The sequence below is a fragment of the Papio anubis genome, chromosome 8 (assembly GCF_008728515.1).
Source record: "Papio anubis isolate 15944 chromosome 8, Panubis1.0, whole genome shotgun sequence".
NCBI classification, from domain to species: domain Eukaryota; kingdom Metazoa; phylum Chordata; class Mammalia; order Primates; family Cercopithecidae; genus Papio; species Papio anubis.
In genome coordinates this window covers 110,964,496-110,977,752 of record NC_044983.1, presented here as the reverse complement: position 1 = coordinate 110,977,752, position 13,257 = coordinate 110,964,496, and the positions used below count along the sequence as shown (strand labels likewise).

The 13,257-nt window shown below is 36.3% G+C and overlaps 1 protein-coding gene across 11 annotated transcripts in view; it reads left to right on the top strand.

The window, feature by feature from the left end:
• TRPS1 (transcriptional repressor GATA binding 1) overlaps window positions 1–13,257 on the top strand; it is a 261,087-nt gene that overhangs the window by 46,171 nt on the left and 201,659 nt on the right. For all 11 annotated transcript variants that reach the window (XM_021942574.2, XM_021942568.2, XM_021942570.2 and 8 more), the window contains one exon: window positions 2,995–3,923. In XM_021942574.2, coding sequence (XP_021798266.2) covers window positions 2,997–3,923 — 927 coding nt within the window. In that variant the 5' untranslated portion in view covers window positions 2,995–2,996. The remainder of the gene's footprint in view (window positions 1–2,994; window positions 3,924–13,257) is intronic.

The following is a 13,257-nucleotide window of genomic DNA, read 5'->3' as shown; positions in this document are numbered from 1 at the left end:
CTCCCAGCCACTAAAGATGCTGGTTGAGTAGTCTTTAAACTATGACCCATTATATATCTTCAATGTAACAATAAATCAACTAGATCTAAAGCTTCTTCTTGTTTTGAAAAATAAGTTAATTTTTAAAATACTAATGTATTTGGATCTATTCACTTTTAAGTATTTTATCTTGGTTCCTTTGCTATTTAAAATGTTGCCATTTTCCTAATCACTCACCCTGGCGTTAACATACGGCCATAAACCATTTTCTCTTCATTTTGATGGAAGGATAATCTTAATGAATTAGATTATTTCTTCCTCATTTCTTCGTGAGTCCTGTCTTTTGATATAGAATTTTTAATTTTTTTGTGTGTAACCTTATTCATTTCATTTAGGTGGTTCAGTGTTAGATTCTAGTCATCTTAAGAAGAAACGGTTAAAATACAAATGATACAGGTATTCAGTAAGGGAAGATTATATTGTAATAGTGAAGACATTATGTGTAATGGAAAAAATTAACAATCAGGAAATTCTGGAGGGAATGGTAGGAGAAGTTGTATCAAGCCTTCACAGTTTTATGTGTAGGAATGTCTGATTACAACCTAAAATATCCTTTTCTGTAGACCACGTTAAAACCGTGCATAGTTTGCTTAAACTTATATTTTAAATGATAACTAATTTTTTCAGGTTGCCCATTTAGTCTTTTTCCCCCCATTTTCCCTTTATTGAATACTAGTAAAATTGCCCTTCAGTTTTCTGTGTATTTTCACACATTCCCAGGGCTTCTTTAGTCACTTCTGACAAAAGAGTACAGGACTCCTAAAAGGTTGACATAACACATAAGACATTGAAATGCAAACATTAAAAAAAAATAGTTGACCAGTGTTTCCTTTTTTAACAGTGGTCATCAGGCTTCGTTAATTTTAGGGCCTAACAGAATAACCAAGATGAGAAGCTCATAGTCCTCTTCCTCCCTTCAGAAGTCAGGCACATTTACATTGCCTCAACACAACCACTTCTACTTGAAACTTCACTCTTTCATCCTGTATATGTGTATTTTGTTCCAGGAGAAAGCTTCTGTAGATATTTGGCAAATAACATTATTGATGTGTAAGAACAGTGTACTTTCTTTCTTTCTTCTTTTTTTTTTTTTAGCTTGTTTTTGTTTTTGTTTTGTTTTAGATGGAGTTTCACTCTTGTCGCCCAGGCTGGAGTGCAATGGCACAATCTTGGCTCACTGCAACCTCTGCCTCCTGGGTTCTAGCAATTCTCCTGCCTCAGCCTCCCGAGTAGCTGGGATTACAGGAGTGCAACACCACACCTAGCTAATTTTTGTATTTTTTGTAGAGACAGGATTTTGCCATGTTGGCCAGCTGGTCTCGAACTCCTGACCTCAGGTGACCCACCCACTGTGACCTCCCAAAGTGCCTAGGATTACAGACGTGAGCCCCTGCGCTTTGCCCAGTGTACTTTCTTAAGTACCATTATACTATTTTTGACATTCACTGTGGCACATTTTTACTTTGTAAATGATTCTTTATACTCTAGTGCACTATCGTTGTTCAGTGATTCATATAAAAATTTTGCATGACCAGCTTTTCAGAAGCAAAGGTAAACCTATATATCCAAAGCTAATGTGGTACTTCAGTACTTGAAGAAATTATAGATGAAAATGACTAAACTATGTTATTTGGATTTTCTCAGCACATTTTGGATAATCGTGGTATAACTAACTGTTAGTCCTTATGGTGAAGTCAGCTAACAAAGAAGTCTTACTTAATCAGAATGTCACAGGTGGAATTTTCCAAGAGACATTTGGGGTGATGACTTACACAGCACTCGACAGCTCTTTAAGCTGAGTGATTAAGAAACAGCAGCCATGGAACCCAGTCTTCGACCAGCCTTTGTTAATGTATTCTTTAATTGACACTACGTAAATTATTTCTTAGTTTATTTTATATTCTTAGAGTTCTGACTCATTCTATTCCAGCAGAAGAATTTGTTCCAGTATTCTTCTTTTGACCCCAGTCACTGATGTCACTAACTTAACTTGAGAGACATGGTTGAGCTAATGTGTAAAGGTGAACCATAGGAAACTGCTAATATTTTACTGTTTTGAGCGACGCAAGGACAATATCATATGGTTCAGCTTAATATTCTTTCTTAGTCAGTTTCCAGTGCACTCCCGGTGGTGGAACAGGTACTGTTTTCACCAGGCTGCGTATGGGACACCCAGAGCTTATTAGGTTCCCCAACATGCTGGACAGAGTCCTAGGAAAACCTGATCCAACCACTGTGATGTGTACCAGGTCTTTCTTCTGTCTTTCAGGCAAGCTCCAAATGTGGCTTAAAGAAATTTGGTGGTAGGTCAGAGCTGGAACGTTTGTCATCCTCCACTTCCTGAAAGTGATGAGGCAGTTTTCACTCTGTTTATAACATAGCTGTTTCTGTCTTTTTGACAATGAAGATTTTTTTTTGAAACTATATTTACATCCCGGTTGCATAGGGTAACAATATCGAATTCCAATTTATGTTATTCATGTATACATATATGTACCATATAAATAAACACGTGATGTATTCCATAAACATAAACACACACATATATTTTATAAACACAACGTGTACATGTTATATATAATATAGACCATATATAAATATATAAGCATGTATATATATTGTTAGCTACAATGGAAGGAAGAAATTGGGCAAAAATATATTTTCAGGAAAGCATAAGTAATAGGAAGGGTAAACCTAGTAATAAAAATCCTTCATTATTCATAAAACAACCTTAAAATAATAAATGAGCCACTCTTGGTTACAAAAGTCATTCTACATGTAAATTGTTTGTTTTAGTCTCAACTTTTTGCTATTTTTAGAACTGATTTTTTTTCCTAGAGGAAGCATTTGATTATGGCCCTTAAAAAACTTGCATAAGTAAAATATTCCAGATACAATTATATCTCTGTAACTTTCAAATAACACTGTATCTGCCTTTTCCCTGTATCTTTGCAGATATGGTCCGGAAAAAGAACCCCCCTCTGAGAAACGTTGCGAGTGAAGGCGAGGGCCAGATCCTGGAGCCTATAGGTACAGAAAGCAAGGTATCTGGAAAGAACAAAGAATTTACTGCAGATCAGATGTCAGAAAACACGGATCAGAGTGATGCTGCAGAACTAAATCATAAGGAGGAACATAGCTTGCATGTTCAAGATCCATCTTCTAGCAGTAAGAAGGACTTGAAAAGCGCAGTCCTGAGTGAGAAGGCTGGCTTCAATTATGAAAGCCCCAGTAAGGGAGGAAACCTTCCCTCCTTTCCGCATGATGAGGTGACAGACAGAAATATGTTGGCTTTCTCATGTCCAGCTGCTGGGGGAGTCTGTGAGCCCTTGAAGTCTCCTCAAAGAGCAGAAGCAGATGACCCTCAAGATATGGCCTGCACCCCCTCAGGGGACTCAATGGAGACAAAGGAAGATCAGAAGATGTCACCAAAGGCTACGGAGGAAACAGGGCAAGCACAGAGTGGTCAAGCCAATTGTCAAGGTTTGAGCCCAGTTTCAGTGGCCTCAAAAAACCCACAAGTGCCTTCAGATGGGGGTGTAAGACTGAATAAATCCAAAACTGACTTACTGGTGAATGACAACCCAGACCCGGCACCTCTGTCTCCAGAGCTTCAGGACTTTAAATGCAATATCTGTGGATATGGTTACTATGGCAATGACCCCACAGATCTGATTAAGCACTTCCGAAAGTATCACTTAGGACTGCATAACCGCACCAGGCAGGATGCTGAGCTGGACAGCAAAATCTTGGCCCTTCATAACATGGTGCAGTTCAGCCATTCCAAAGACTTCCAGAAGGTCAACCGTTCTGTGTTTTCTGGTGTGCTGCAGGACATCAATTCTTCAAGGCCTGTTTTACTAAATGGGACCTATGATGTGCAGGTTTGTACTTCGTATTGTCTCTTTGTACAGAAAAAGTTATTAGAAATGAAATGTGAATTCTTACATACATGTTAAAACCAAGGTCCCAGTACCAGACAGGTAGCCCGCTAAATCTAGCAGAAGAGATGGACGTACTCCATAGCTACTTCATTACAAGTATATTCAGAGTTGTCTAAAGACAACTTTTAGCCTCTTATTGTGGTATACAATCCCAGCATCTTTTTTGATTTGGGAAAGTCTTTTCATGGCATTAGCTAAGCTTCACAATTCTGGACATTTTTCATGGTAATTTGATGTTTTCACAGTCTTCCAAAAATGTTACTAATCTTTATGGTTGTACATGATGATAATTCATGCCTTGTTCCAGCTTTACATTATAAGGCTTTTGCTATAATCTTTCTTTCAGTGAGGATATTTCTTATCTCTTGGATTAGGATTTGATTTTATATTCATCCTGACGGGTCATATTGATGGTTGCAGAGATACTCCTGAAAAGGCAAAATAATTGCAAATGAAAACTGGGATATAACATTTTACATTGATTAGAAAGAAGTAAATGTGATTTTAAGTATTAGGGACACCAGAATGACCTTGGTAGGGGCCAATAAAGCATTCCTTTCTGCATTTAAGGAAAATGACAATAATTTATGAAAGCATTTAGTAATAATTTAGATTTGTACTTTCATTAAAAACAGCCTACCTTTTTGATCTATCTTTCTGTCTCTAGTTTATGGCATATGTGAAATGGAAAAAAGAAACTGTTACCATTTTGCATAAAATGAAACATGGAACTGAGTCTAAATAAATGTATACATTTAATTTTAGTAATTTTAGCATAGTCAAAATTCACGGTCAGCTTGAGAAAGTGTATTAGATTTTGTTACAGTTTGTAGATTTTTATTGTATTATAAGGCCAGGGGGATTTCAAAACATGTTAGCTTTACTAGTGACCTTTTTTAGGAATGATTAGTAGTACCCAGAGAACTAATGAAATAAATCCCTTAAAATATCAGTCATTTTTATCAACTCGATAGCTATAGCTCATTTGCCTCAGACCTCTCTATTGACCTAATGCCAATTAAGAAAGTCAGGCAAAGAGGTTATAAATAACAGGTAGTGAACATATTTTGCAATACTTGTAAGAAGAATCAGAAGAGAAATTTCCTGGTCCTTTAAATGTCAGAATGGCAATCTTATCAGTTTAAGGGAGATGTAAAGAACTCTTTAAACACCAGTTTCATCTTGGTAAAGCACTCTAAAAATTCTGTCTTAGTTTGTGAATTTCCACAAATAGAATTATTTCTGTGGAGCAGCAAATTAACCCAACATAATTATTATGCATAAAAGCTACATGCTTTGAACTGCTGTCTATTAAAGATCATTTCACTGTCTTATGTCAGATACACTCTGCTGTCAAACTATGATTGGGAAGCAAATACGTGTTTTAGATAAAAGGGTTGGAAGTGAATAATGTCAGTATGTGAAACGGTGTTTTATAATTAGCAAGTAATATGAAGTTAATACCTGGATTTCCGGCAGGAGTTTCAGTTTGTTCACTCTAGGGACAACTTCTGAGGGAAGCTGATCTAGGCTGTCAGGAAAGCTCTAAAAACGAAGATTACTAAGGCCTATAGTTTGGAAGAATTCAGATTTTTAAACACACTTCCATTTCCCCCAAACAGTTATTTGTTAGGTTCTTGGTTATTTATAGTAAAGTTTATGTTTGGGTAGAAGGAGCTGGACACTTTTCCTGGGCAGTGATTTTAGAAGTAAAACAGATGTGTGAGCTATCTAAGTTTGAACTAATAGAAGTAGAAATAAAACAGCTGATCCTCGACTATGCTGTCTGCTAAGTCCTTGCAGCACACAGCGAGGAAGACAAAAAGTGGTAGGAGAGAGCATGCAGGAACATAATCTTGTTAAGATCAAATTTTTTCCAAGATAAATAATATTGCTAAAAATAGAAAAAAATGTAATCTGTGGAAAGAGTGCGTGATTATTTCAAACGATTGGATTTTGAAATGCATCTAAAGGGTTAACTTCAATGTGTGAGGCTAACACTGAATATACTTGTAGGGCGAATGCTAATCTTGAATGCTTTGCACATATGCCAGATACTGATGCAGAAAAATGTCTGAAGATAAGTAACTTATTAATATCTTTATGCTGAAATAAATATTGAACAGTTTTTCTATACGCATAAAATGAATAAAAACGCATCTGAAATTTCCTTTTTTACCCACAAGTTTGTGTTACTGAAATGCTATTTGAGAGATTCTTTCCTTGGCGGTTAAACTTTGTGGAGGCTAAAAGCTGTGGGAGATAAAATACTGACTATAGAATTTCTTTAATGCCGTTTTGTCAGAAACATATAGTAAGTTAATGGCCTGTGTGTGTTCTGATAAAAAGATGTTGGTAAATATGAGTATTACAGACAAATAATCATTCAATTTTAGGAATTATTTATATAAGTCCATAATTCAAGCTAATTGAAGTAATAGATGAAGAATTCATTAATTCTTTTCAATTAAACTTGCTTTTCAAAAAACATTCAGAACAGTTGGTGGTTAATGATAGATTTATGACATTTTAGGCCAAGAAAAAAGTAACAGAAGCCAAAAGCAAAAGACTGAAAGAACTCTATGGCTTTGATCTATATTTTGGTTTGACATGGATGGTTTTAAATAATTTGAATGGACTTGAGTGCAAATATGAGATATACAGTTGGGAAAAAGAAGTACAGTAATTTAAACAAATTCTAAGATTTCCAGTTTTAAGTGCAAGTTATTTCAAATATACGTGGAGGAATAATTGAAATGTAGACATGCTTGTACTGATAATATCCACTTTTGTATAAATTACATCACAAATGACTGAGTCAAAGAATTACAACTTTGTAAAAATACTGTCAAATAACAATGTTTCTTTGTGCTGCATAGTGGATAGAGCCCCAGCCGGATAATGGAGGTCACTGTAAATAGCCATCAGAAAGCCAAGACCGTCCTTTCTAAGTGTGGCTTTTATCAGATTCTCCTCCCAACACCTTGAGGTAGCATGCCCAGCCCGAAAGCAGAAGACATGTCAATTCTTTACCAAGAAAACAAGAGAAGCTGTAATGGCTAGCTTAGAATTAATTGATTTGACCAGGATGTTAGTTTCCCAATTTTTCATTTATCCAGCATGTTCTATCAATTGTCATGCTTAAATTTTTAAAAATAATAGATGCAGCATGATTGGTTAGCTTTTCATGTAATATTTACTATCTGTATTCAGCCACTGAGGCTGCCATAGAGACCAATAATACAAGAGATCGAGTTCTTAAAAAAGTAATTACAGCTTCTTTCTTTTTATTTTTTTATTTTTATTTTTATTTTTTGAGACGAAGTCTCGCTCTGTCGCCCAGGCTGGAGTGCAGTGGCATGGTCTCTGCTCACTGCAACCTCCGCCTCCCAGGTTCAAGCGATTCTCCTACCTCAGCCTCCCGAGTAGCTGAGATTACAGGTGCCTGCCACCGTGCCCGGCTAATTTTTTTTGTATTTTTAGTAGAGACGGGGTTTCCTCATATTGGCTAGGCTGGTCTCGAACTCCTGACCTCGTGATCCACCTGCCTCGGCCTCCCAAAGTGCTAGGATTACAGGTGTGAGCCACTGCGCCCTGCCAGCTTCTTTCTTTTTAATCTGCTTTATTATGCTTGTATTTAAACCATTGCTGAATGGAGGCCTGAATTAACGACGCGGCCTTTGCTGTTTCATTAGGGCTTAATGTGCTGTGCATTGGGTGTTTGCATCATCTTTATTGGGGAGCTTTTAGCACTCAGATCAGGTTATAAAAGTAGGAGTCTTGTCAAGTTGTGCTTCCCATGGGAAAGTGTTTATGCAATCCCAAGTTCAGATGCTCATGATATATTTGTTGCCTTTTCATATTAGTAAATTCTTTTTTATTACTGCATTATTCAGGACTCTAAGAAGGTAGTTACTGGTTTCCAGCTATTAAATTTATTTTGGCCCTTAATGAAATTCTAAGGCTAATAGAAGAATCACATGATTAACTTACGAAGGACTGTCTTATGTTTGAGCTAGGAGTGTTACATTTCTATGTTGTAAATATTTTTATCAGAGTTGCACAATATGTCATGTTAGAAGCAGGAAGAACAGATTTTAGAGAGAGGAAGTCATTCTTCGGATTTGTATCTTCAACAGAGTTAATTGTATGAGTTTATAGATCTTTAACATGTATCAGTACAATCGTTTGAGCAGGGGATTACAGTTTGGTTTGAAAAAAAAAAAAATCAGAGACCATTAATCTCATTGTGGTTTATTTTGACTTGTCTTGAATTTTACTTCTAAACATTTATTTTTTGCCTTCACATTTTCTTTGATCTGGAGTAGGAGGGAAGTTGTAGATCTTAGCACGTTCTGTTTCTTTGTTTTTCCGAGTTGAGGACAATTTCAGTTTAGAAAAACTGGTGAATGAGACTTGAATCAATTCAGACTGTCATAGAATACAGAATGTTTGGCATATGAACCCACACTTCTTTTTCAGGACTGTGTCTCTTTAACAAGTAATAAAGTGTGCAAAATAAGACATATGCTCACGCCAAGGCCATAAAGCAAGACAAAGGTCTGGTATTTACCAGGTTATTTTCATCAGTGGAGATGGCAGAGCTAAATAATGTAGCCACTCTAGTAGAATAGTTCAACTATCATTACTAATCCCTTTACCTGCATGTCAGTTGAATCTTTTTTGACCTTGTTCATGACAGTTGGTATCATCTTTGATTTTCGGTTTATTTGTTATCATTTAAAAGAACATGTATAATTTTATTGAATATCAGAATTTTTCTCTAGGCAGAATGTTTAGGAGAATAAATTGTGGTTATCAGTGGATTCGATCAAATTTAGCATTATTCAACTCCTAAGAAAACTTTTTACCTCTCCTGTGGCCTGCTCTGCTAACTATCTCAAGTCGGGAGACTATTCAGTGTTTTTTATTTCTTGGATCATTGTAATTACAGCATACGTGCCGCTGTTAGAAACACAGATATGTAAGTAGTGTGCCAATACGGGGAAAGTTTGGAGAGAGAAAGTTGTTCTGTTCATTTTCTGATTTCCTTCGTGGAGTCTGATTCTGACAGTCATTAGACCGTAGATCTCTTGAATTCTTCATCAGGTGATCCACATTTTGAAGCAAATGTTATACATTTTCAGAACATCATATAAACCCTTGTTTAATTTTAATTGAAATCAAATGTAAAATTTATTTTTCTGTCTTACATTTAAGTTGATTCATACGTCTTTCATCTTTTAGCTTACATCATCAAAATTTGTACAGCTCCCTTATTTTTTTCCAATTTTGAATTTGCCTCTAATAATAGCTAAAATTTACTAAGGGTTTCTTACATGTGTATATGAAGCTCAGTTCTTTACATGTGTTTATCAACTCATCTTCATAATGGCCCTAGAAGTAAACACTAACCTTATGTCCATTTAAAAATATAAGGAAACAGCATAGATTAAAGTATCATGCCCAATATCACAGAGTTGCATAAGTAGAGAGAATGGAATGTAAAGCAGGATAGACAGGCCACGGAAGCCTGTCTTCACAACCATATATCACAGCCTGATATATGGCCTGGTCAAACATGAGCCCGAGTTTACTGCCAATAGCAAAGCAATAGAAGATAGGCCAATTGCACATAAGGGAGGAGATAGAAGACTGGTAAATCAGAGCTCTTTGATGCAGTCTCTGTGAATCACATTGATTTTGGGGACTTGGGTGATTTCTTTGAGATTGTCTGCTATCGGCTCCGTGTAGTGTAATGCTACCTTATTTGAACTTACTAAGCTTCTAGTTGAAATCAGTAAAAAGAAAATTAAATTTGCTGATTCGTCTTTTTAAAATTACTGTGATTCATTTTCCCTGGTACTTTTGCTGCAGAAATTAGTTCTGGTAGAGTGAGTAAGGTGCAAATTTTGATGTAATCAATTAAGGATATAATGTTTGATCCCCAAATTAAGGGACATTTCATCCATGTGTTTGACTTATTTTGTACTCCCCTCATTTAGAGGACTTTGTTTTAGGAATTTATGACTTAAATGATGGTCTGAAAATTGTCTTATGCTCTTCTAGTTACCAAGCACAATTTAGTTTTGTTTTTTTTTTCCATGCAGATTACATGTTAAGGAGATACACTCCATTCCCATTTCTGTCCTTCAAGGCTATGTAATTAAGGTTTTATCCTCTGCCTACATTCAGCGCAGGAATGGGTGTGGAAGCAGCGAACAAATGGGAATGCCTTTAGAGTGTCCAATTTGTAGTGTGCTGGGTTCTCCAGCCGTGCTTGGAGCTGTGTGATTTCATTGAATTCAGAAAGTGATAGACGGGTGGGACATAGTGAGAAGTTGGGGAATTCAGAGTCTCCTGGCCTAGCATTTCTCCTTTCACATTTAGGCGAACTGTTGATATAAGATTAAAGAATGCCTGCATCCTTTCATGTGTCCAGGAACATATTTGGGAATCTTATAATAAATGATGGCTTGTTCCAAGACCTGTTTTTCCAGCTGATGGGAAGCTCCACGTTGGTATTCATTGGCACTTCAAAGTCAACATATGTAAAAGTGAAGTTCCCCACAACTTCCTTTTTGCCTCCTTTCTTCTTTACTCCTGTTTTCAACTAAGTCAGGCTGGAAATCATGGAGTTACCTTGAATTTCTTTCTGATATCATGCCCCAAACATTTGAGTAGTGTGCCCCATTGTTCCCTTCTTTATTCTTTTACTGTTACTTCTTTCAAGTAAATCCTTATGGATTTCTTTTCTGTTGTTCTATCTTTATCTTCCCCTCTTGTCTCTTCCTTCCCCTTCTCTTCTCACCTCCCATTCTTTCCTCCTCTTCATCTTCCTCTCTTTTCCTTTGATTTCTTTTTTTTCTCTTCTTTCTTTTTTCTTCTTCCTTCTGTTTTTATTTCCTTCCTCATTCCCTCTTCTTCCTCCTCTCTTTTGCCTCTTTTTGTCTGTTCTTTTCTTCTGTCCTCCTTCTCTCTTTTTTCTTCCTTTCTGCTTCTCTTTTTTCGTCCTCCTTCCTTTCTCTTTTTCTCCCTCCCTCTCACCTTCCTTTCTTCCTTCTTTCCTTTAATTTTTAAAAATTCTATTTATAGATGACTTGTCCTACATTTTATAGCAAGTATGGGACTACTTCTGTTAAAAAGCATATCATCTAATTATACTTCCTTATGTAAATATCAGCTCTCCAATAACACATTACCTTTCTACATTAAATCTCACTATTCTTCTAGAAGGGATAATAGTAAGAACAAGGCTAGCACATTTATATTACTTATTACATAGCAAGCACCATTATGTACCAGATTCCATTTAAAGATTTGATAATGTCTCAACCCTCCTCAGTATTTCCTGAGAGCAGCTTGCATCGTCTTACTCTCACTGTTGATTTTACTGGTTTTGTTTCCTTTACCTGAAATGCCCTTCCATGATCACTGCCTTTGAGGCTAATCTTCACATGTCAGCTCATCTGTCCACAGCTCAGTTGTTACTTCTGGGAGCCTTTGCTGACTCCTCAGTCTGGGTTAGGGGCTCTTCCTCTGTGTTGTCATGGAACCTGTTACACGTCTCAGCAGAAGCATGTATTCCACTGTTGTGATCTTTTTAGTTGTGAGCTTTTTGTGCTAAACCATAGACATGTTGTGATTTTGGACTATGTCATTCTTTTTGTATTTCCAGTGCTTGTCACATAGTAGATGTGTTAAAACAGTAACCCTCCCTTGAGGAAGGATGTTCTATATTTTCAGAGATTACATTTTCTCTCTTCCCATTAAGATGCTCTTTAGAATACACGTGCAATTCTGACATATCTCCGTTATGAACCAGCAGCACCTGCAGGTTGGCTGCTGTAGAGGAGTGCTATGGGGCATTCACTTAGCTTTGTAACCCACTTGAACTGCATTTTCTCTTGCTTATTTTTCTCATAAAAGATTGTCTTCCAAATTATTAAGATGGACTTTTTTTTTTTTTTTTTTTTTTTTTGATATGGAGTCTTGCTCTGTTGCTCAGGCTGAACTGCAGTGGCATGGTCTCGGCTCACTGCAACCTCTGCCTCCCAGGCTCAAGCGATTCTCCTGCCTCAGCCTCTCGAGTAGCTGGGATTACAGGCACCCACTACCACACCCAGCTAATTTTTGTATTTTTAGTAGAGACAGGATTTCACCACGCCAGGCTGGTCTCGAACTCCTGATCTCAGGTGATCTGCCCACCTCGGCCTCCCAGAGTGCTGGGATTACAGGCATGAGCCACTGTCCCCGGGCTATTAAGATGGACTTTAAGATTTATTGGTATTCTGTCATCTGAAATACCAGATAACTATAGAAAAATTAATTCAGACTTATACTGAGTAAAATGAGAAAACCAGTTTAGGGTAAACTGTTTATTGCTATAATGCAAAAAGCCAATAATAAAAATGTGCATAATGAGGAATATGTAGTATTTTCTTCTTCAATGTGCCCAGTATAGAAGTTTAAGTTTTGGTTTCTCCTGTATCCTACCCTGCCATTGGTTGGCTCTTATATTATAAATCCAAATAAGGGAGTTGCTACAGTGTCACTGATAGGAATAAACCTCGGAAATAAGCTATGCATGGCATGAGAGTAAGATGATGCCATATAATTAGATTTGTTGTTGAGATTCTTAAACATTTATTCTCCATCAAAAGTATATCACTGAAACACACTCTGTATTCTAGAATTTTTTTTGGAAGCACTATATATGCAGAAAAATTCCCTATATATATATACAGATTAATTCTGACTGCAGTTATTTTCAGCTAAGATCGGCCCTTACAGATTTTTTTCAAGTTATTTGAAATATTAGTATTTGAACAATGATTTTTTTTTAACAACTTAGCTTTTTATTTTTAAGCTTTTACCTCTTTGACTATCAGCCCATAACCTCAAGTTCTCTTAGATTAGTACCCTTATAATTGTCTCTGTTGCTATCAATTATAGTACTTGAAAATGAACCACATCTGAGAAAAGGTTTGTGTTTAGTTCAAACAGCTCTTTCTTTGCTGCGTTGAAAATAAGTACATGTGTTGAAGTGTCATTTTAAGAGCTCTGAGGCTTTAAGAAATATTTTTCTTTGACATATTATTTTAGATATTATTATTATTAGTTTTTACTTCATATTATTGGAAGGAAAGAAGGAAACTGATATTAATGACCTTGAAAAAAACCAACCCTTTTATATTCTTCATTTCTGTGGTAAAACATTTTTGTGTGTGTGTAAAAAGACATATGTAAGTAAATTATAAATGAAAGCCATGGA